Source organism: Tachyglossus aculeatus, chromosome 3 (assembly GCF_015852505.1).
Source record: "Tachyglossus aculeatus isolate mTacAcu1 chromosome 3, mTacAcu1.pri, whole genome shotgun sequence".
Lineage (NCBI taxonomy): Eukaryota > Metazoa > Chordata > Mammalia > Monotremata > Tachyglossidae > Tachyglossus > Tachyglossus aculeatus.
The window spans coordinates 71,188,480-71,212,288 of NC_052068.1; the positions used below are offsets into that span (position 1 = coordinate 71,188,480).

The 23,809-nt window shown below is 45.0% G+C and overlaps 1 protein-coding gene across 2 annotated transcripts in view; it reads left to right on the plus strand.

The window, feature by feature from the left end:
• Positions 1-23,809, plus strand: part of SH2D4B (SH2 domain containing 4B) — a 77,130-nt gene that overhangs the window by 25,555 nt on the left and 27,766 nt on the right. Inside the window, exons 4-6 of one of the 2 annotated variants that reach the window (XM_038744233.1) lie at positions 5,702-5,846; positions 16,801-17,014; positions 20,808-20,935. In XM_038744233.1, the coding sequence (XP_038600161.1) occupies positions 5,702-5,846; positions 16,801-17,014; positions 20,808-20,935 (487 nt within the window). The remainder of the gene's footprint in view (positions 1-5,701; positions 5,847-16,800; positions 17,015-20,807; positions 20,936-23,809) is intronic. The other variant, XM_038744234.1, reaches the window with a different exon arrangement.

Consider the following 23,809-nt stretch of genomic DNA (forward strand, 5'->3'; position numbering starts at 1 on the left):
GAGGGAGGGGGAGAGAGCAAGGGCAGAGATGTAGATCTGGGTGTCATCAGCGTAGAGGTGATAGTTGAAGCCGTGGGAGCAAATGAGGTCAGGATAAAGACCCTGTCCCAAGTGGGACTTACAATTCAAGAGGTAGGAAGTACAGTTATCTGATATCCACAAGATACCTCAAGGGAGAAAACTGAAGCTCAAACAGGTTGCCAAGTTTACACTGTGGCAGAGCTTGGATATAATAATAATAATAATGATGGCATTTATTAAGCACTTACTATGTGCAAAGCACTGTTCTAAGCGCTGGGGAGTTTACAAGGTGATCAGGTTGTCCCACGGGGGGTTCACAGTCTTCATCCCCATTTTACAGATGAGGGAACTGAGGCCCAGAGAAGTGAAGTGACTTGCCCAAAGTCACACAGCTGGCAAGTGGCGGAGCCGGGATTTGAACCCATGACCTCTGACTCCAAAGCCCGGGCTCTTTCCACTGAGCCACACTGCTTCAAAATAATCTACTAACGACGAAGATGGGACTCGAACCCACGCGTTCAGAGCACAGTGAATTGGCAGTCCAGCGCCTTAACCACTGGCCCACCTCGTCACAACATTTGAGAATTTGGTTCTCCTGACTCCCATTCACATGCTCTTCCCAGCAGTGTGGTCTAGTGGAATGAATGTGGGTCTAGAAGTCCAGAGACCTGAGTTCTAAACCTGACTCCCCCACTTGCCTGCTGTGTGCCATCGGGTAAGACATTTAACTTCTCTAGGCCTCAGTTTCCTCATCTTTGTTGACCCCAGCACTTTGTACAGTGTTTTGTACATAAGAAGCACTTAATAAATACCGCAATCACTAGGCCAAGGCTGTCTCTAGTGAGGATTAGTCACTTCACCAGGTGGCAGAACAATTTAAAGTCTTGGAGTTTTGCCACTTGGCAGAGCCTGTTAACAATAAGTTTTTGTGCACACAATGTTGTTCGAACTGGGGGTTCTGCATAGCTCTTTTCAGTCACACACAGACACGCACACAGAGTAATTGGTGAACTTCACTGTCCTTGGAGTCTTTTTGTTGAATAAGAAGCACAAACACAGGGTAGAGAGTCTGCAAACCTACCAAAGACCATGGTGGAGAATGGGCACAGCCTTTTCCCCCCCCAGTAACTTTTTAAAATCTGTCTTACTGAGAATTAGCTGGAGCAAAAGTACATCAACGAGGGCAGCTGGGAAATCACCGCTGTGTCTGCCATCGGCCGGCGTGGGATAGAAAGGAGCAGATGGACCAGTGAACCAATGACTGTCCATCATCAGGCCCAAAGGCTGAGATACACTCTGGACTGTAGAGTCCTCTAGACTTTAATCAATCAATCAATCGTATTTATTGAGCGCTTACTGTGTGCAGAGCACTGTACTAAGCGCTTGGGAAGTACAAGTTGGCAACATATAGAGACAGTCCCTACCCAACAGTGGGCTCACAGTCTAGAAGGGGGAGGCAGAGAACAAAACCAAACATATTAACAAAAGAAAATAAATAGAACAGATATGTACAAGTAAAATAAATAAATAGAGTAATAAATATGTACAAACCTATATACATATATACGGGTGCTGTGGGGAAGGGAAGGAGGTAAGATGTGGGGGATGGAGACGGGGACTTTAAGATCAATGTGGCCGGGAACCAATCTATCAGACAATCAGTGGTATTTATTGAGAGCTTACTCTGTGCAGAGCACTGTACTAAGCACTTGGGAGAGTACAATACAACAGAATGAGCCGATACTTTCCGTGCCCACAATGAGCTTACAGTCTAGATGGGGAAACAGACATTAATATGAATAAAAAAGTAATTTATAATATATGATTTGAAGATATCACCATAAATCGTATTTATTGAGCGCTTACTGTGTGCAGAGCACTGTACTAAGCGCTTGGGAAGTACAAGTTGGCAACATATAGAGACAGTCCCTACCCAACAGTGGTCTCACAGTCTAAAGATATGTAGATATGAAGATATGAAGATATGTACATAAGCATGGTGGGGTTGGGGGTAGGGAGAATATCAAGTGTCCCAAGGTCACAGAGTGAGAAGCACAGATGATTCAGAAGGGAGAGTGAACAGGGGAAAAAAGAGATTAATCAGAGAAGGCCTCTTGGAGGAGATCTGACCTTAGTAATGCTTTGAAAATGTGTCTACCAACTCTTATTATATTGTACTCTCCCAAGCACTGAGTACAGTGTTCTGCACACAGTAAGCACTCAATAAATATGATTTATTCATGTATTAAGTGTCCAACTATCCAGGAGGATTGGAGAAACCAGTCCTCGTGGGCAGTCAGAGACTAGCTGAGGTTTGGCTGTGCCATTCTGCTATCTATGCTGGAAAACACACAATCAGTAGTGTTTTCTTTCTTATTTTATGGTATTTGTTAAGCACTTACTATGCTCCAGGGACTGTACTGAGCACTAGGGAAGATATAAGTTAATCAAGTTAGACACAGTCTGTGTCTCACTTGGAGCTCACAGTCTTAACCCCCGTTTTACAGGTGAAGTAACTGAGGCACAGAGAAGTTCACTGAGCCCAAGATCACACAGCAGACAAGTCAGGTTTAGAGCCCAGGTCCTTCTGACTCCCAGGACCATGCTCTATCCACCTGGCCACCCTATTTCTTTATTCCAAGACAATTGATTATTCCCATCCTCCAGGAGGCCTTCCCAGACTGAGCCCCCTCCTTCCTCCTCCCCCTCCCCATCCCCCCCACCTTACCTCCTTCCCCTCCCCACAGCACCTGTATATATGTTTGTACGTATTTATTACTCTATTTATTTATTTTATTTGTACACATTTATTCTATTTATTTTATTTTGTTAATACGTTTTGTTTTGTTGTCTGTCTCCCCCTTCTAGACTGTGAGCCCGCTGTTGGGTAGGGACCGTCTCTATATGTTGCCAACTTATATTTCCTAAGCGCTTACACAGTAAGCGCTCAATAAATACGATTGAATGAATGAATGAATGAGTTTAGTAATGACCCCATAAGCGGAGAGCAACTGACCACCCGCTGGACCTTGCCTTGATCTAACATTGCTGGCCACAAGCCCTTTAATTCTTCCTTTGATTCAATGGACCCATTAGAGAAGCAGCATGGCTCAGTGGAAAGAGCCCGGGCTTTGGAGTCAGAGGTCATGGGTTCAAATCCCGGCTCCGCCAATTCTCAGCTGTGTGACTTTGGGCAAGTCATTTCACTTCTCTGGGCCTCAGTTATGTCATCTGTAAAATGGGGATTAAGACTGTGAGCCCCACCCACATGGGGCAACCTCATCACCTTGTAACCTCCCCAGTGCTTAGAACAGTGCTTGGCACATAGTAAGCACTTAATAGAGGCCATTATTATTATTATTATTATTAGGCTAATATACCTAGGGTTTTGGTTGTAGAACAACCACTTGTACATTCTAATTTTTTCTTCTGTAAGTTTCCAAATGAGAATGTCCGCAGCTGCGTGTCATGGTTTTGAAAATTCTGCCGTAAAATTTGGGATTGGGTCAAGGGGTCAAGGCAGGGGTCAAGACAGAGTCAATTGATCAGATGACCGGAGACTTCCTTAGTGCATCTCTCCTGTGACCTTCTGCCTTTCTGAACATTAAACCTTTGGCTGGTGCCTAGCCTTGACTTTTCCTGCACACACGATGCCTCTGGCAACTGCTGGGAGCAAGATATCCCCAGATTATCTCTCAAGTAGTAGTATGTCTCACCGACATTTTCCACGAGCATGGGGGCTGGCAGGTGACTTTGTGGAGTGAGGTTACCTGGACAGATTAGTTTCTCAGGACTTCAGACTCTGGCAATACAATTCATCTTTCAATTAGGCCAATTCTTCCCCCTTCTGTCTAATAGAGAGCTATATCCATACTCCCTAAATCATTCTTTTATTATTCTATCTATGTTTCACACCATATTCAGGATTCCTTCTCTGAGCATTACTTGGAGTGAACGAATGAAAAATCAAAGTTGATGGAATAATATTTTCAAAAAGATTCTTGTAGAACCTTCTGACGAGTCTAATGCTTCTCATACAGTTTTCATGATCATCCAGAAGCTTCTTTAATTACAATCTCTCATCCTATGGAAGGGTTTGCCCCTCTCTGGAGTACTGGGATCAGTGAGCCTATTCAAAGTTTGTTTCACAACTGCTTGCTATGGCTAAAGCCTCCTAATCATTGGCTTTAGCACACTCATTCACCTTGCCCCCAGCATCTTACCTGGCTGATTTCTTACTGCAACTCAGCCCGCACACTTCGCTCCTCTAATGCCAATCTATTTACTGTGCCTCAATCTCATTTTTCTCATCTGACTGTGTAGTCAGTCAGTTGTATTTACTGAGCACTTTGTGCAGAGCACTGTACTAAGCGCTTAGGAGAGTACAGTATAACAATAAACAGACACATTCCCTGCCCACAATGAATTTACGGTCTAGAGGGGGAGACTGACCTCTAAGACCTCTTGTCCACACATTCTCTATGGCCTGGAACTCCCTCTTCTGTCATATAATAATAATAAATACTAATAATGATGGCATTTGTTAAGCACTTACTATGTGCAAGGCATTGTTCTAAGCGCTGGGGGGGGGATACAAGGTGATCAGGTTGTTCCATGGGGGGGGGCTCACAGTCTTAATCCCCATTTTGCAGATGAGGTAACTGAGGCACAGAGAAGTTAAGTGACTTGCCCAAAGTCACACAGCTGACAAGTGGCAGAGCTGGGATTAGAACCCATGACCTCTGACTCCCAAGCCCAGGCTCTTTCCACTGAGTCACGCTCCTTCTGACAGACCATCACTCTCCCCACCTTCAAAGCCTTATTAATATCATATCTCCTCCAAGAAGCCGTCCCCAACTAAGTCCTCATTTCCCCTACTCCCTCACTCTTCTGCATCAACCCTGGACTTGGCTTTGTACCCTTTATTCTCCCCACCCTCCACCCCACAAAACTTCTGTACATATCTGAAATTTAGTTTAATGATTGCATCACCTAATAATAGTGATGATGGCGATAATAAGAACAATAATAACAACAGTTATAATAATGACGATGGTACGTGCCAAGCACTGTTCTAAATACCGGGATAGAGGCAATGTTATCTTTGGACACAGTCCCTGTCCTGCATGGTAGGAGAGGGTAGGACTTAATCCCCATTTTACAGTTGAGGAAAATGAGGCCTAGAGAAGTTGTGACTTACCCAAGGTCACACAGAAGACAAATGTCAGAGCGGGAATTAGAATCCAGGTCTTCTGAGTCCCAGGCCTGCGCTCTTTCCACTGGGCCATGCTGCTTCGCTAGACTGTAAGCATCTTGTGGGCAGGGAACATGTCCAGCCACTCTATTGTAATCTTCCAAGTGCTAAATACAGTGCTCTGCCCACAGTAAGCACTCAATAAATACAATTGATTGATTGATATGGTTAGGCTGAATCTCTTGTCTACTTGTTTTGTTTTGCTGTCTGTCTTCCCCTTCTAGACTGTGAGCCTGTTGTTGGGTAGGGACTGTCTCTATGTGTTGCCGAACTGTACTTTCCAAGGGCTTAGTACAGTCCTTTGCACACAGTAAGCACTCAATAAATAAGATCGAATGAATGAATCTTGCACCCATAGAGTTTGTTTTTTTCCATGAAAATACCATGTCCTTCTCACCCACTCTTTTTCCCTTTGGTTTTTCTTAGAGAATCGAAGAAGAAGAGAGACAGCGAGGAGAGGAACAGATTTGCCTTCAGGAAGAACAAAGAGCAAAGGAGTTATACTGGAGCCTGAAACAAGCTCAAGAGACCCAAGCCAGCGAAAAAGAGGAGCTGGAGTGGGAGGAACAGTGTGAGTAAACAACTGTCGAGGAGCTGAGAAACGGACAAAGATCGGAAGAATCTGAACATAGGCAACCCCCAGTAGGGCCTGAAGCTCCCCCAGGCAGAATGGGACTCTCATAACACCTCTGGAGCTGCTTAATTCATGATTAATGTGATTGCAGACAGAGGATACTTTAAAGCCCTTCAGTGTGACACAGGAGGGTTGTGACCTCTCTAAGGGGTCACAGTCACCCAAGCAAAACCCATCTCTCAACTGGATAGGATTTATCATGAGAAGGACATCTCAGCCCCTGTGAACATCCTGCCGGCATCTATGGCTCAGGCTATGTTAGCAGTGTTGCAGTATTCTGGACGTAGTGCCCATATTTTCTCAGTGGTATGGAATTACAGGATCTGAGAAAAAACTTCCTGGTATTACACCGTTACAGTTGTTGAGAAAATGTTGAGAAAAACTCCAAGGGACACTCAACTAGGGAATACTAGTGGGTTCAATGAGGGAAATTTTGAGTGGATTTTTGTAATGGTACTTGTTAAGTGCTTACTATGCACCAGATGCTGTACTAAGTGTTGTGATAAAAAAGTGTTGTGTCCTCAAAAATCTCCAGTGGCTACCAATCAATCTGCGCATCAGGCAGAAACTCCTCACCCTGGGCTTCCAGGCTGTCCATCCCCTCGCCCCCTCCTACCTCACCTCCCTTCTCTCCTTCTGCAGCCCACCCTGCACCCTCTGCTCCTCTGTCGCCGTTAACCTCCTCACTAGGCCTCGTTCTCGCCCATCCCGCCATCGACCCCCAGCCCACGTCCTCCGCCTGGCCTGGAATGCCCTCCTTCTGCATATCTGCCAAGCTAGCTCTCTTCCTCCCTTCAAGGCCCTGCTGAGAGCTCACCTCCTCCAGGAGGCCTTCCCAGACTGAGCCCCTTCCCTCCTCTCCCCCTCGTCCCCCTCTCCATCCCCCCGTCTTACCTCCTTCCCTTCCCCACAGCACCTGTATATATGTATATATGGTTGTACATATTTATTACTCTATTTATTTATTTATTTATTTATTTATTTATTTTACTTGTACATTTCTATCCTATTTATTTTATTTTGTTGGTATGTTTGGTTCTGTTCTCTGTCTTCCCCTTTTAGACTGTGAGCCCACTGTTGGGTAGGGACTGTCTCTATGTGTTGCCAATTTGTACTTCCCAAGCGCTTAGTACAGTGCTCTGCACATAGTAAGCACTCAATAAATACGATTGATTGATTGATTGATTGATTGATAAATACAAGCTAATCAGGTTGGACACAGTCCATGTCCCACATGGGGCTCAGAGTATTAATCCCCATTTTACAGGCGAGACACAGAGAAGTTAAGTGACTTCCCCAAGGTCACACAACAGACAAGTGATGGCACCAGGATTAGAACCAAGGGCCTTCTGGCTCCTAGGCCCCTGCTCTATTTTATTGTACAGAGACGCTTGGCCATGCTGCTTCTTAGTGTGAAATGTTAATGGGAATCAGTATGGTCTAGTGGAAAAAATGTCTACCAACTAGTATATTGTACCCTCCCAAGAGCTTAGTACGGTGCTCTGAACACAATAAGCACTCAATAAATACAGTTGATTGACCTGGGTTCTAATTCTGACTCTGCCACTTGTGTGCTGTGTGACCTTGGGCAAGTCATCTGATTTCTTTGTGCTTCAGCTACCTCAACTGTAAAATGGGGATTCAAAACCTGTTCTTCCTCCCTTTAGACTGTGAACCCCAGGTGCAACAGGGAGTACATCAGACCTGATTATCTTATATTCATTCGTTCATTCATTCAATCAATCATATTTATTGAGTGCTTACTGTGTGCAGAACACTGTACTAATCGCTTGGGAAGTGCAAGTTGGTAACATATAGAGACGGTCCCTACCCAACAGCGGGCTCACAGTCTAGAAGGGGGAGACAGACAACAAAACAAAACACATTAACAAAATAAAATAAATATAATAGTAAATATGTATAGGTAAAATAAATAGAGTAATAAATATGTACAAACATATACAGGTGCTGTGGGGAGGGGAAGGAGGTAAGGCGGGGGGGATGGGGAGGGGGAGAGGAAAAAAGGGGCTCAATCTGAGAAGGCCTCCTGGAGGAGGTGAACTCTCAGTCGGGCTTTGAAGGGAGGAAGAGAGCGAGATTGGCGGATGTGCGGAGGGAGGGCATTCCAGGCCAGGGGGAGGACGTGGGCAGGTGGTCGATGGCGGGACAGGTGAGAACGAGGCACAGTGAGGAGGTTAGCGGCGGCAGAGGAGTGGAGGGTGGGGGCTGGGCTGGAGAAGGAGAGAAGGGATGTGAGGTAGGAGGGGAGTGCTTAGTATAGTGGTTAGTGCTAAGCGCTCAGTACAGTGCTCTGCACACAGTAAGCTCTGCACACAATAAGGCTCAATAAATACTATCAAATGAATGGTTGGCACAAAGTAAGCACTTAATGAGTATTATTATTAGTATTAGTATCTTAAAGCCACTGACTAACCCTTGGTGGTTGCTTAAAAAATGATTGCTGGACTGAAATTCTTACACCTAGAATAGAAAAGTGGTTGTATCCATAGAGGTTTATTTCGGTGGTTAGCAAGTGCTAATTTTGTTCTTGGGAGAGCAAATCAAACTTGGAAACAAAATGTTTCAAATAGGAGCTCTTGGTAAACTACTAGGGCAACTCCTGATACGACATCATTCTAGGGCAGTATTATTCCTCCTCAAGGACTCTTTCTCCTGGAGAGATACTAGTTGCTAACAGAGGAAATGGGCCTTGAAGCCTGTGTTGGCAGCAGCCACAGAGTATTTTTTCTCCAGGGGTGGTCCTATAGGGGAAAAGACAGCAAGAGGAAAGAAGAGGCTCCCAGAACCACTCAGCCACCCTGAAGTCATGGGGGTGGAGACAAAGACCCTCCTCAATAGGAGTCAGCCTAGGGAAGGCAAGAAGAACAAATTTCACCTGGGTTAAATCTGACCTGGGCTAATACGACCCAGAAAACTTATCCTGGGCTAACACGACCTGGGTTAAGTCTAACCTGAGCTGATCTGACCTAGGCTTCATTGGACCCGGGACTATTACTCTACTCATTTATTTATTTATTTTATTTGTACATATCTATTCTATTTATTTTATTTTGTTAGTATGTTTGGTCTTGTTCTCTGTCTCCCCCTTTTAGACTGTGAGCCCACTGTTGGGTAGGGACTGTCTCTATATGTTGCCAATTTGTACTTCCCAAGCGCTTAGTACAGTGCTCTGCACATAGTAAGCGCTCAATAAATACGATTGATGATGATGATGATGATGATGACTAATTTGAGCCAGGTTTACTCTGACCCAAGGTAAATCTGATCTGGACTGATCTGATTGAGACTGATCTGACCCATGCTAAATTTGACCAGGGACTAATCTAACCCATGGTAAATCTAACCTGGGCAAAAATGTCTCAGGTTAAATCCAACCCGGGCTAGTATGCCCTAGGTAAACTATCCTGTGCTGCTATGTCCCAATTTAACCTGAGCTAATCTGGCAAGGACTTAATCTGATCTGGGTTGAATGTAACCAGATTAATCTGACGTGGGTTAAATCCAACATGGGTAAATCTAACTGAGACTAATTTGACCTGGGCTAATTAGACTGAGACTACTCCGAATCAGGCTAAATCTGACCTGGGCTAAATCTGTCCAGGTAGGGAAACATGGACTGAAAGATTTTGTAGAAAAATGATCTGGTCTGCAAAGTGACGTATGGACTCGAGTGGGGAGAGACAGGAGGCAGGGCGGTCAGCAAGGAGGCTGATATAGTAATCGAGGCAGGATAGGATTAATGCTTGGATTAATGTGGTAGCAGTTTGGATGGAGAGGAAAGGATGGATTTTAGAGATGTTGTGAAGGTTGAACTGACAGGAATTGGTGATAGATTGAAAGTGTGGGTTGAATGAGAGAGAGAGGAGAGAGGAATATCTTTGTTATACTGGGGTACCTCCAGTTGTGTTTTCCTCAGAGAGCTCATGAACCTCTTAATAATAATAACAACTGTGGTAAGGCGCTCACTATGTGCCAGACACTGTTCAAAGTGCCGAGGTAGATACAAGATAATCAGGTTGGACACAGTCCCTGCCCCACAATAGGGCTCACAGTCTTAATCCCCGTTTTACAGATGAATGAACGGAGGCACAGAGAAGTTAAGTGACTTGCCCAAGGTCACACAGCAGACAAGTGGCGGATCCAGAATTAGAACTCAGGTCTTATTCCCCTTAGCTGAGATACTTGAATAAACGGGGAAGAATGAACTATACAGACTCTTATCACAGTTGATTTGGTTACACAGAGATAAAGGGAAGAAAGGAAATAACTTTGAAAAGCCTTCCTCTCCCGAAGAAGTAGGTGCATAGCCATGAATTTTGTAAAGGTTATAGAAGTAACTGTTAAAATGGAATTTACATGCCCCGATAGAAAGATATGTGGTGATTTGGGGCCTTGTCAGGTATAAAGAAATGGAATTCATTCAACTTATGTGCTGCAGTATTGCTAATTAATGTACTGTGCAATAATAGAAGCGGAAGAAAAAAAAACCCAAACAGAAAAATACATGGTGATTCTAGTTTTACGATTTCCTTCATTCAATTTCATGTTTCTTGAAGATAGATTAACAAAACCCTGTAATCTAACATTCACCCCAAACTGAGCCATTCTGCACAAAATTAATTTAATACAAAAGATACAGTGGTACATTAATCCAATATGATGCCTACCTAGTATTTTTTGATAAGCCCTAAATTAAATTCTCTAAGAAGAATAAAGATTTGTGCCTATGGGATCATTTGACTCTGGGCTATCTATTCATTTGAAAAAAGAGGAATTTATTTCAGGTCTCCAAGGATCTGAGAAAGAGTCAAACACATAATATTGCATTATGTAGCTGCTGATTGAGAACTGTTTGGCAAGGCAGGACTCTGAGTTCAGGAACCCATCCAAGTAACAGGAGAAGAACCTGAAAATCAAACAATTCAGAAAGATCTCTCCAAAACCCCGAGGCTGGGGAGAGGAAATTCTCTCAAAGATCTGTGTTATCTGCTTTTTCATATTGAGAGATCCGTTTCTGAATTCATAGTCTTAAGTTGCTGCTCCGAATGGGGGTGCTGGAAATTTGTAAATGGGCATTTGAGGAAGGATTTGTGGCCAGGCAATGATGGACACAGAAGGAAAAGAAATGGGGAGAAATACCAGAGGCTTGGGGAATGGAAGACTAGAACGAAGGCAAATTATTGCTTCATGTCCAGTTTTTCCCAAGTCCTTGCTGTCAGGGCTGGCTGTGGATGGTAGGCATCTCGAGGCCTCTTTGGCCACACCCCTTCATTCATTCAATTGTATTTATTGAGTGCTTACTATGTGCAAAGCATTCTACTGAGCACTTGGGAGGGTACAATATAAAAATAAACAGACCAATTCCCTGCCCACAACGAGCTGCACATAAGTGCTATGGGGCTGAGGGTGGGGTGAATAGGGAATGCCCAAAGGGCATCCAAGTGCATTGATGACAATCAATCAATCGTATTTATTGAGCGCTTACTGTGTGCAAAGCACTGTACTAAGCGCTTGGGAAGTACAAGTTGGCAACATATAGAGACAGTCCCTACCCAACAGTGGGCTCACAGTCTACAAGACAGTGGGCTCACAGTCTAAAAGACACAGAAGGGAGAGCAGGGGAGAGGGAGAGGGGGAGAAGAGGGCTTATTCTGGCAGGTCCCTTGGAGATGTGGCTTCTCAACGACTCCCTTGAATTTGCATTTTCCTCTGAAAAAGACCCTATCATGTGAACTGATGACCTCATACAGAGTAGGCTGTGTGGCTTCAGCACATTGTGTTAACCACATGGAGGGCAGGGGAATGGCAATGCTGATCTGCTGGATCGAGGCTCTCAGCTCCCTGGCTCAGCCTGCAGGATGCCTATGAGTTGCCGAGCTGTGAGCTCGGGCCTGGCACTTACCGTGTGCGGAGCACAGTACTCAGCTCTTGGGAGCGAACAATATCACAATAAAATGGACACACTCCCTGCCTACAGTGAGCTTACAGTCTAGAAGAGGAGGTAGACATTAATATAAACTACCCTTTTTCCTCCCCATCCCCCCCGCCCCACCTCCTTCCCCTCCCCACAGCACCTGTATATATGTTTTTACAGATTTATTACTCTATTTATTGTACTTGTACACATTTGCTATTCCATTTATTTTGTTAATGTGGTGCATCTAGCTTCATTTCATTCCTTTTAGACTGTGAGCCCACTGTTGGGTAGGGACTGTCTCTATATGTTGCCAATTTGTACTTCCCAAGCGCTTAGTACAGTGCTCTGCACATAGTAAGCACTCAATAAATACGATTGATGATGATGATGATTTCTATTTGTTCTGATGACTTGACACCTGTCCACATGTTTTGTTTTATTGTCTGTCTCCCCCTTCTAGACTGTGAGCCCGCTGTTGGGTAGGGACCATCTCTATATGTTGCCAACTTGTACTTCCCAAAGCTCTTAGTACAGTGCTCTGCACACAGTAAGCGCTCAGTAAATACAATTGAATGAATGAATGAAGTGCTGTGGGGATGGGGGGATGAATAAAGGGAGCAGGTCAGAGGAACGCAGAAGGGAATTGGAGGAAAGGAAAAGAGGGCTTAGTCAGGGAAGGCCTCTTGCAGGAGGTGTGGGCACCAGATATCCCCTTTCCAGAAAACCCCAGTGGGCAGTAGGATCTAAGTGGAGCTTCTCCCAAACTGAGGGAAGGACAAGAATAAAGCAGAAAGTGGCACAAGTGCATCAGGCCAGAGGACTGAGAAAATAACTAATGAATGAATCAATCAATCATATTTATTGAGCACTTACTATGTGCAGAGCCCACTGTACTAAGTGCTTAGGAGAATACAATATAGCAATTAGTAGACACGTTGTCTACCCACAACAAGCTTACCATCTAGAGGGGAAGGCAGACTTTAAAATAAATAAATAAATTATGAATATGTGCATAAATGCTGCGGGGCTGAGGGAGGGGTGAATGAAAGGTACAAATCCACGTGCAAGGGCAATGTAATAACAATAATACTAATAATAATGATGGCATGTATTAAGCACTTACTATGTGCAAAGCACTGTTCTAAATGCTGGGGAGGTTACAAGGTGATCAGGTTGTCCCATGGGGGGCTCACAATCTTAATCCCCATTTTACAGATGAGGTAACTGAGGCACAGAGAAGTTAAGTGACTTGCCCACAGTCACACAGCTGACAATTTGCAGAGCTGGGATTTGAACCCATGACCTCTGACTCCAAAGCCCGTGCTCTTTCCACTGAGCAATGCTGCTTCTCCTAGAAGGGAGTGGGAGAAAAGGAAATGAGGACTTAGGGAAGGCCTCTTGGAGATGTGCTCTTAAAAAGCTTTTGAAGATGGAGAGAGTAATCTGTCTGAGAGTCTGTTGGATATGAAGGGGGAGGGTGTGCCGGGCCAGAGGCAGGAGATAGGCAAGAGTTCTGTGGAGAGATAGATGAGAGTGAGGTACAGTGAGTACGGTGGCATTAACTAAATGTACAGATAGCTAGATGAATAAAATTTATTTAAAAAAGTGCATAGGCCTTTGAGTGGTGAGGATAGGAATGCACAAGTGTTTTGCACATAGTAAGCACTTAATAAATGCCATCATTATTATTAAAAGTGGTTCTTGGGAATAATCAGTGAAGTCTCCCTGGAGGTAATGGAATTGTAGGAGAACTTCAAAAGTATGAAGAGCTTTGTCCAGCAGATTGGGGTGAGGCAGGAAATTTCAGGCTTAGGGAACAGCCTAGGCAAGGAGCCAAAGGCAGGAAAATCCAGACGAGCTGTGTTTCTGCGTTTAGAAAGTAACCTTGGGAGGAGTGAAGGTTATTTGTTGGGGATTATTAGGTGAAATGTAAGATGGAGAAAGCTGATCAAAAACCAGCGCTTAGGTCAGTGTTTGTCACATTGTCACATAGGATGTACATCACAAATACCGCTATTATTGTTATGGAGAAAGTACCCATGTGGTTACCTGATTAATAGGGGAGGCGGCACTTAGTTTGGGGCAATGATTCATCTCTCTGCTCCATGTCCTCTCATGACTGTTCACTCAGTCATATGACAGAGACATGGCAAAACAAGTTCTGATTTTCTTCTGTCCCATATTTCCTAGACCCTTTCAAGTGGTTCTGCTCAAGGCTCCACTGCCTGGGGCTCTGTGGAGCTAACTCACTTTGGGGCCGTTGGTGAAATCATCCTCAGTGGTATTTATGGAGTGTTTACTGTGTGCAGAGCACTGTACTAAGTGCTTAGGGGAGTACAATTCAAAGCAACAGAGTTGATAGACACATTCCCTGCCCATGATGAGCAAACAGTCTTAGAGGGGAAATACCTGAACAAAGGTATTTGCTAATGTTAATGTTAATGAACAAATTAACAAAGCTACTAGGCAGTGAAAGTGTAATTTCAAAGGAGAAAATAGTTAATTTTGAGAGATCATAGCCTAATTTTTGGATAGAAGGAGTTATTCTGTGATTGGCTCCCAGGGAAGGGGCATTTTCTTTTTAGGGTATTTGTTAAGCTCTTAGTATGTACCAGGCACGGTACTGAGCACTGGGGTAAATACAAAGTGTCAGGTTGGACAGGGTCCGTGCTCCACATGGGGCTCACAGCTTTCAACTCCATTTTACAGATGAGGTACCTGAGGCACAGAGAAGTTAAATGACATGACCCAGGTCACCCAGCAGACAAGTGGTAGAGCCAGGGTTAGAATCCAGATGCTCTTGAATCCCAGGCCCATGGTCTATCCACTAGACCATGCCACTTCTCAATTCAATTTATAGATCTGAGCTCTCTCTCTCTCTCTCTCTCTCTCTCTCTCTCTCTCTCTCTCACTCACTCTCCTCTCTCTCTCTTTCTCTCTCAGGATTTGAACCTGAATAATCCAGACAGGGGCTTTGGGTCATTCCTGCTTGTCCCCAAGCCTCTGGAGCTCCAAGGGATCAAACGGAAGTCCCCTAGAATCAGGCAGGATGTCAGGAGAATGGGTGTTTTTATTTTGCGGGGGTGGGCATTTGACCAAAAATACACTGAAGGTCTTGCATACAAAAACAAACATTTCCTCTGGGGACTCCAGAGACAAGCAGTGAGAAGCAAACCTTAGTCCTGTAATAATATTGGTTCTGACCAGCAATGGAAAATTACCTTACATTTGTTTGTTCATTCATTCATTCAATCATATTTATTGAGCGCTTACTGTATGCAGAGCACTATACTTTAGTAAGTACTTGGGAGAGTACATTACAGGAATAAACATCACATTTACTGACTACAACGACCTTACAGTCTAGAGGTGGGGAGGCAGACATCAGTACAATAAATAAAATAAAATTACAGATATGTACATAAGACCTGTGGGACTGGGAGAGGGGAAGAGTGAAGGGGGATGCAGAAGGTAGTGGAAGATTAGGAAAAGTGGGACTTAGTCTGTGAAGGCCTCTTGGAGGAGATGTGTCTTCATTGAGGCTTTGAAGCAGGCGAGAGTCATTATCTGTCGGATCTGAGGAGGGAGGACGTTCAGGGGCAGAGTCAGGACATTGGCCAGGGGTTAGTGGTGAGACAGGTGAGACTGAGGCACTGTGAGACAAAGCTATCAAGTTGCACCCAGTATGACTGCACCTCAAGTGCCTGTTTTCTTTCCACTCTTACCCTTTGTGTCTGAATAGTGCTTCTCTGAATGACAAGAGTCCAGAAAAGGGCATTATTGTGCTTTCATGGACAAGGTTTTGTCTTTTTTGTTTTGTTTTGTTTTCATGGACAAGTGCTTAGTACAGTGCTCTACACACAGTAAGCACTCAAAAAATGCGATTGAAGGTGCACATAGGTGCATAAGTTTCTCAGTGGGATCCTCTAACCCATGGAATAAACACTTGGTCTCTAGACTGTAAGCTCATTGTGGTTAGGGAACATGTCTACCAACCCTGTTGTATTGTACTTTCCTAAGCACTTAGTACAGAGCTCTGCACACAGCAAGCTTGCAGTAAATATGATTGATTGATTGATTGACCAACATCACCATCTTTGAAGAAAAAGACCACTCTAGTAGTAGTAGTAACATTATGAAGCACTTGGGCACGGAGCATTGTACTAAGTGCCGAGAGAGAATACAGAGGTGGAATTAGATATTGCCCCTGAAATTTAAGGGAATGCGTTGCTGAAAAGGATTTATAATAATAATAATAATGGCATTTATTAAGCACTTACTATGTGCAAAGCACTGTTCTAAGATCTGGGGAGCTTACAAGGTGATCAGGTTGTCCCACGGAAGGCTCACAGTCTTAATCCCCATTTTACAGATGAGATAACTGAGGCACAGAGAAGTGAAGTGCCTTGCCCAAAGTCACACAGCTGACAATTGGTGGAGCCAGGATTTGAACCCGTGACCTCTGACTTCAAAGCCCGTGCTCTTTCCACTGAGCCACGCTGCTTCTCCATGGATGGAAAGGAGACGGAGAGGCAGAGGTGGGGCAAGGTGGAAGTGGGAGGAAGGGGCTAAGTGTAGAGAAGGAAGGAGTTGGGGGAGAAGGAGGTGGAGGAAAGAGGCAGGGGGAGATGTGGAGGAGATGGGGAGGTAGAGGAAGGGGGTAGGGGTAGCTGGGAGGAGGAGATTAGGGAGAAAGAGGTGGTGGAATGTGGGGCGGGGCGGGGAGGGCTCTCCGTCTAAGAAGGAAGTTACAGGTATAGAATCCACATTTTACAGATGAGGAAATTGAAAAGTTAAGTGATTTGCCTGAAGTCAAATAAGCATCCATGAGCCACAGTTGGAATTAGAACCCCAGTGGAGGTGGGCCATTTTTAGGGAAAGCTTTCATAATTGGTCCCCATTCAGGCGAGAAGTGAATTCCTCCAGTAGCCCCTCTCTCTTTCTGTCTTTCAGTGCGCCGTTCCAAAGCTGCAGACGAAGAGAGGCGGCACCAAGCCTGGTGGGCCCGGGCTGAGCACCAGAGACATTCCTTCCGAGCCATTGAGAAGGGCAAAGTTGCCGGTCTGAGCAGTATGTTCCAGGGAATTGGCTTGGATAACGCACAGGGAGAAAATGTGCACCACCAGTCCTCCCCTGGCCTGTCAACATCTCTCCCTGGGCCATCCAGGTGTGTGCCCATTTGGTCCTTGTGGGAAGGGATCTCCTCTAATAGCTCTGTTAGGTAGCATTTAGTATGGTGTTCTGCACACAATAGGTACTCAGTAAATGCCACTGATTGTTTGACTGATTGATTTCTACAGAGGCCTATTAGAGCTCAAGATCTGGTTTTACAATCTAGAAAGGTGGCAACTATAGTGTTGGCAACGATTTCCTTGAATGTGTTGGGCACCCAGGTGTGAGTTTGGTTTGAGTGTCTTCTGCAAAGATTGATAAATCTAGTGATCTTCATCTGTCTCTTCAATCCATATGTAGTGCCTGAATGGAAACTAGTTTAGTCAACCCTCAGGGTAATTATTGTGTGTATAATTCTCAATAATTTTGCTTGAGACTAAAGAATATAAGCGCTTAGTGCAGTGCTCTGAACACAGTAAGCGCTCAATAAATACGATTGATTGATTGATTGAATATGATTTCGATGGTAAGATTGGATCAAGCACTCAAGGCGAGCGTTTTTTTTAAATGGTACTTATTAAGTGCTTACTCTACCAAGCACTGTACTAAGTGCTGGGGTTGGTCCAAGATAATAAGGTTGGACTCAGTCCCTGTCCGACAGTGGAGCTCACAGCCTAAGAAGGAGCGAGTGGGATTTAACTCCCATTTTACAGGTGAGGAAACTGAGTCAAAGAGAAGTGAAGTGACTTAAGGTCACACAAAGAACAAGTGGTGGAATTGAGATTAGAACCCAGGTCCTCTGCCTCTCAGATCTGTGTGCTCGTTCCGCTAGGCCATGCTGCTTCTAGGCCAGAGGAGGGATTGGAGATCGTGCTATTGGGCCTGCAGGGTTCCAGCTCCTCCATTACATTGTAAGCTCCTTGAGGATAGGGATTATGTCTGTTTTCCCTTAGGAGAAGAAGCTTAGCTAAACCAGAGTCGAGAGCTGTTGCCATTCATTCATTCATTCAATCGTATTTATTGAGCGCTTACTGTGTGCAGACCACTGTACTAAGCGCTTGGGAAGTACAAGTTAGCAACATATAGAGACGGTCCCTACCCAACAGCGGGCTCACAGCCTAGAATCTCCAACTGCTGGCAAGAAAAGGGAGCCCTGAGGTCCTTGCAAGCCACTGTGGCTGTCCTGAGTGCTAGTCTGTCTGAAACAACGAGATTCCTGTCTCTCCCAATCTATGAGGATTCTGACTGGACAAGCTCTCCTTTTTTATAGCAGTTGTTAAGAGCCTACTATGTGTCAAACGCTGTTCCAAGAGCTGGAGTAGATTTGTCTCTCTGGGCTGAGTGGCTCGAGCCCACCGCAGATAGCCACCCCAGATCTGCCAATCCTGAAGCTTCAGTTTAAGCCATCCTATTGATGGGGGAGACCTCTAAGCTCACCAGGCACTGGTCAGACAGAACCATCTTTCTCATTAGTTTTAACTCGGTGAGATGCTCACATGAAATGGCCTTCTTTAAGCAAAGCGATGAACGCACTAATAAAGGAGCAGTAAATTTGGAAGGGAAATGACTCTAAAACCGAGTGCTGATATTCCAGATTTTACTGAACGAGACATCTGGCTGTAGAACTCGGTTTTATTGAGCACTACTTCCCAGTGGTGGCACTAACCCTTGTGTCCCACAACAGGGCTTCAACAAGAGCCACATTTCTGGATTTGCAGCCGTTGCACAGACTTTTCGGATCCAGGAAGGGAGTAAACTCGTTGTGGGCAGGGAATGTGTCAGTTTATTGTTATGGTGTACCTGTCTGAGCGCTTAGTACAGTGCCCTGCACATAGTAACTGCCCAATAAATACCACTGAATGAGTGAATGGGAGTGTAAAGTGCCAGTGCAGGATGGCAGCAACAGTCAGCGTAGGCGCAGCACTCTTGGCTCTTGCAGCGAGCCCTGCGTGAGGCCTCTCGGCAGGGTGAAAGCGATCTGGTACCGAGCCGATGGCGAGATGCAGCTGAACTCAATCATGTTGGAGAGGTGCCAATCAATGGCATTTATTGAGCACTTACTGCATGTAGAGTAATATACTAAGCACTGGGGAGCATACAAAATTCATTTCATTCATTCATTCAATCGTATTTACTGAGCACTTACTGCATGCAGAGCACTGTACTAAGTGCTTAGGAAGTACAAGTTGGCAATATATAGAGATGGTCCCTGCCGAACAATGGGCTCACAGTCTAGAAGGGAGAGACAGGCAACAAAACAAAACATATGGACAGGTGTCAAGTTATCAGAATAAATAGAAATAAGGCTAGATGCACATCATTAACGAAATAAATAGAATAGTAAATATGTACAAGTACAATATAAGAAGCAGTGTGTCTTAGTGGCTGGGGCACAGACCTGGGAATCAGAAGGACCAGGGTTCTAATTCCAGCTCCACCACATGCCTGCTGTGTGGCCTTGGGCAAGTCACTTCACTTCTCTGTACCTCAGTTACCTCACCTGTGAAATGGGGTTAAGAGTGTGAGCCCCATGTGGGATGGGGACTGTGTCTGACCTGATTAACTTGTATCTACCCCAGTGCTTAGAACAGTACCTGGCTCATAGTAATTGCTTAGCAAGTATTATCATTATTATTATTATTATTATTATTATTACAAGAGGTTGAGGAGCAGCATGGCCTATTGGATAGCCCTTAGGCCCGGGAGTCAAAAGGACCTGGGTTTTAATCCCATTCTACCTGGTGTCTGCTGCGTGACTTTGGGCAATCCTCTTTACTTTTCTGTTCCTCAGTTACCTCATCTGCAAAATGAGGAGTAAAACTGTGCCCCATGCAGGTTATGGACTGTCTAATCTGATTATCTTGTATCTACCCTAGTGCTTAGTACAGTGCTTGGCACAAGGTGAGCACTGAACAAATACAATAAAAAAAATGCAATAGAGTTGATAGACACAGTCCCAGACCTCAAGGAGTTTAAAATGCAATGGAGGAGCTGGAACTCTGCAGGCCCAATAGTGAGCTCTCCAATCCCGTCACATGATGATACTGACTCCCTGCAAGTCCCCACCATCATCATCAATCGTATTTATTGAGCGCTTACTGTGTGCAGAGCACTGTACTAAGCGCTTGGGAAGTACAAGTTGGCAACATATAGAGACAGTCCCTACCCAAAAGTGGGCTCACAGTCTAAAAGACTCACCAGCACCCGTCCAGTTCAGCCAGCCCAGACCCTCAGCCCCCGCCTTGCCATCTGTCCAGGAACTTGTAGCCACTTTCTGACCCCTCCCTGAATCCAGTTCCTGAATCCCTAGCTCTGAGTCTGTCTAGTATAGAGCTAAGCACTTAGTACTGTGCTCTGCACACAGCAAGTGCTCAATAAACAGCACTGGTTAATAATAATGGCACTTGTTAAGTGCTTACTATGGGCCGAGCATTGTTCCAAGCACTGGGGTAGATACAAGCTAATTCATTCATTCCATTCAATCATATTTATTGAGCACTAACTTTGCAGAGCACTGTTCAAAGCACTTGGAAAGTACAATTCAGCAGTAAAGAGAGACAATACCTGCCCTCACCGGGCTTACAAGTGACTCAGGTTGGCCACAGTCCCTGTCCCACATTGGGCTCACGGTCTCAATCCCCGTTTTACAGATGAGGTAACTGAGGCAAAGAGAAGTGAAATGACTTGCCCAGCGTCACACAGCAGACAGGTGGCAGAGCCAGCATTAGAACCCATGAAGTTCTTACTCCCAGGCCTAAGCTCTATCCACTATGCCATTCTGCTAGCTTCTTGATTGAGTCTGTACTATCATGGGTTGTAAACACTGCCGTGTTCCTGTTTCTTCCCAGCAGGACCAAGGCCCGGCCCCCTCGGCCCGTCTCCAGGGACACTGTCACCCGCTGGTTCAGAGAAGAGCAGTTACCTCGCCGGGCCTGCTTTGAGAGGAACACCAAATCCATCGCCCCTTGGTTCCACGGTACGTGTGCCTCCTATGAAACCAGAGAATAAAAGTGACAGGCTGCCAGTTTACATAGTGGAGGGAGCGTATGGAATAACTTTCTCTTCCGTGCAAGGGTCGAAACTGTGATTCCCTGAATGCAAGAAGGCAGGCTGTTCTGGTCAGCTCTGGATTCGGAAATCAGAAGCATATTTTCTCATCTTTCCAGCTGAGCCTTAGTTGAACCTGTCAAGTCTTTCTCTAGGCATTTAATCAATCCATACAACCATCATTAACCTGAAACCTGAAGCTTAGGGATTGAGGCTTAGTAAATGCTGGCTATTTCCCCCTTTTAGACTGTGAGCCCACTGTTGGGTAGGGACTGTCTCTATATGTTGCCAACTTGTACTTCCCAAGCGCTTAGTACAGTGCTCTGCACACAGTAAGCGCTCAATAAATACGATTGATGATGATGATGATATTTCCAAGTGAAAGATCTCTGGCCTCAGTCAAATTCCCATTTAAAAGCTTCTGACCCAAATAAATGCTGAGGACTGAGGTTATTCCTGGAAGAGCAGGAACCTTCTAGGTTTTCTGGAGTTGGCTCAAACTGGTGTCTGTATATATGTATATATCCTGTATATATGTATATATGTTTGTACATATTTGTTACTCTGTTTATTTATTTATTTTACTTGTACATATCTATTCTATTTATTTTATTTTGTATGTTTGGTTTTGTTCTCTCTCTCCCCCTTTTAGACTGGGAGCCCACTGTTGGGTAGGGACCGTCTCTATATGTTGCCAACTTGTGCTTCCCAAGTGCTTAGTACAGTGCTCTGCACACAGTAAGCGCTCAATAAATACGATTGATGATGATGATGAGAGGGCAGCAGTGGAGTGCGCCAGGAGGTAGTAGGATGGGGAAAGCTGTCGGAAGAGAAGAGATGGTGCTAAACCTCACAGCCCTCACAGCCTTTCAGAGGAGATTTTGAGGCAGCCAAATCCTTCTTTCCCTTTTCCCTGTGGCCTAGTGGAAAGAGCACAGTAATTAGAGCCAGTGTATTCATTCGTTCAGTCATATTTATTGAATGCTTACTGGGTGCGGAATACTGTATATCTAGGTTCCAGCCCAAGGTCCACCACTTGTGGTATTTAAGTGGTTATTATGGGCCAAACATTGGCTTAAGCCCTGGTGTAGTTAAAAGATAATCACATCAGACGCAGTCCCTGTCCCACATGGGGCTCACGGTCTAAGTGAAAGTAAAAGCAAATGTTAAATCCCCATTTCACAGATGAGGGAATTGAGGCTCAGAGAAGTTAAGTGACTTGCCAAGGCCACACAGCAGACAAGTGGCGGAGTTGGAAATGGAACCCAGTTTCCTTGTCTTCTTGGCCCATGATCTTTCCACTAGGCCATGCTATTTCATTTACCTGCCGTGTGGTCTCAGGCAAGTTACTGAACCTCTCTGGGCCTCGTTTTCTTCATCTGCAAATTGAGGATGAAGCAGGTTGTGAACCCCACTGTGGCCCAGTGCCTGTATCTAAACTCATAACCTTGTATCTACCCCAACTTTAGCACAATAAGCACTTAATAAATGCTACAATAATTATTATTATTATCAAACGAGCTCCTCCCTCCTTAGATTGGGAGGCCCTTGAGAGCCAGAGACCATATCAAATTCCCATTTCTGTATAGTTTCCCAGGGCTAACTAAATTCAGTGGCCTGCACGCAGTTAATTTTTAATAGTATTATTGATACTAGATGTTTGTTTCTTGCAAGGGATTGGCTGTGGTTTTCAGTCTGAAGATGGTGCTTTGATATCTGTCAAAAGCAGAACTCTCTGCAACTATCACCAGATGTATTAAGGACCTGACCAAAACATTTTCCTCCTCTAGACTGTAAGCTCACTGTAATCAGGGAACGTGTCTACCAACTCTGTTGTATTCTCCCAAGCGCCTAGTATAGTTCTCTGGACAAAGTGAGGGCTCAACAAATACCATTTATTAATTGTGGGATACCTTAAGTCATTAAGGAATCATGACACTGGGATTTGAAAGGTTTAATTAGAGCCAGGATTAGAACCCAGGTCCTCCTCACCCTGGGCTTCAAGGCTGTCCATCACCTCTCCCCCTCCTACCTCACCTCCCTTCTCTCCTTCTACAGCCCAGCTGCACCCTCCGCTCCTCTGCCACTAATCTCCTCACCGTGCCTTGTTCTCGCCTGTCCCGCCATCGACCCCCGGCCCATGTCCTCCCCCTGGCCTGGAATGCCCTCCCTCTGCCCATCCGCCAAGCTAGCCCTCTTCCTCCCTTCAAGGCCCTACTGAGAGCTCACCTCCTCCAGGAGGCCTTCCCAGACTGAGCCCCTTCCTTCCTCTCCCCCTCGTCCCCCTCTCCATCCCCCCATCTTACCTCCTTCCCTTCCCCACAGCACCTGTATATATGTATATATGTTTGTACATATTTATTACTCTATTTATTTATTTTAGTTGTACATATCTATTCTATTTATTTTATTTTGTTAGTATGTTTGGTTTTGTTCTCTGTCTCCCCCTTTTAGACTGTGAGCCCACTGTTGGGTAGGGACTGTCTCTATATGTTGCCAATTTGTACTTCCCAAGCGCTTAGTACAGTGCTCTGCACACAGTAAGCACTCAATAAATACGATTGATGATGATGATGATGAATCCCAAGCCCATGCTCTTCCCAGTAGGTCACATTGCTTCTCAATCCAATTCCCTTTTATCCCCCTCCTCTCCTCACCCCACTCTCTCCCTGTTGTTCACCTAGGTTTCTAGCAGTTGTTTCTAATCCACCCCCTTCCCTGCCTCACCCAGCACTCCAGTATCACTCGGTATTTATTGAGCGCTTACTGTGTGTAAAGCACTGTACTAAGTGCTTGAGAGAGT